Source organism: Apaloderma vittatum, unplaced genomic scaffold (genome assembly GCF_000703405.1).
Source record: "Apaloderma vittatum isolate BGI_N311 unplaced genomic scaffold, ASM70340v1 scaffold33550, whole genome shotgun sequence".
In the NCBI taxonomy this organism is placed as follows: domain Eukaryota; kingdom Metazoa; phylum Chordata; class Aves; order Trogoniformes; family Trogonidae; genus Apaloderma; species Apaloderma vittatum.
In genome coordinates, this window is record NW_009696789.1 from 382 (window position 1) to 628 (window position 247).

General features: G+C 59.5%; 1 protein-coding gene across 1 annotated transcript in view; it reads left to right on the plus strand.

The window, feature by feature from the left end:
- The window catches only part of LOC104279104 (beta-1,4-galactosyltransferase 2-like), a gene marked incomplete at its 5' end in the record, with an annotated part of 2,083 nt that overhangs the window by 353 nt on the left and 1,483 nt on the right, over positions 1–247 (plus strand). The window contains one exon of the mRNA XM_009876285.1: positions 119–241. Within this exon, the coding sequence (XP_009874587.1) occupies positions 119–241 (123 nt within the window). The remainder of the gene's footprint in view (positions 1–118; positions 242–247) is intronic.

Genomic DNA, 247 nt, shown 5'->3' on the forward strand with positions numbered 1-247 from the left:
ATGGGATGGGAGAGGGCACAGAGTCCTGGCCGTGAGGGCCAGTGCTCTGGGAGTCGCGCGGGGCTGACCCCCATTTTTGCCCGTTCTTGGGACTGATCTGTTTGCTGTCAACCCGCAGGCTGCCCTATGCCGGCTACTTTGGCGGTGTCTCTGGGCTGAGCAAGTCCCAGTTCCTGAAGATCAATGGCTTTCCCAACGAGTACTGGGGCTGGGGAGGAGAGGACGATGACATCTTTAACCGGTAGGT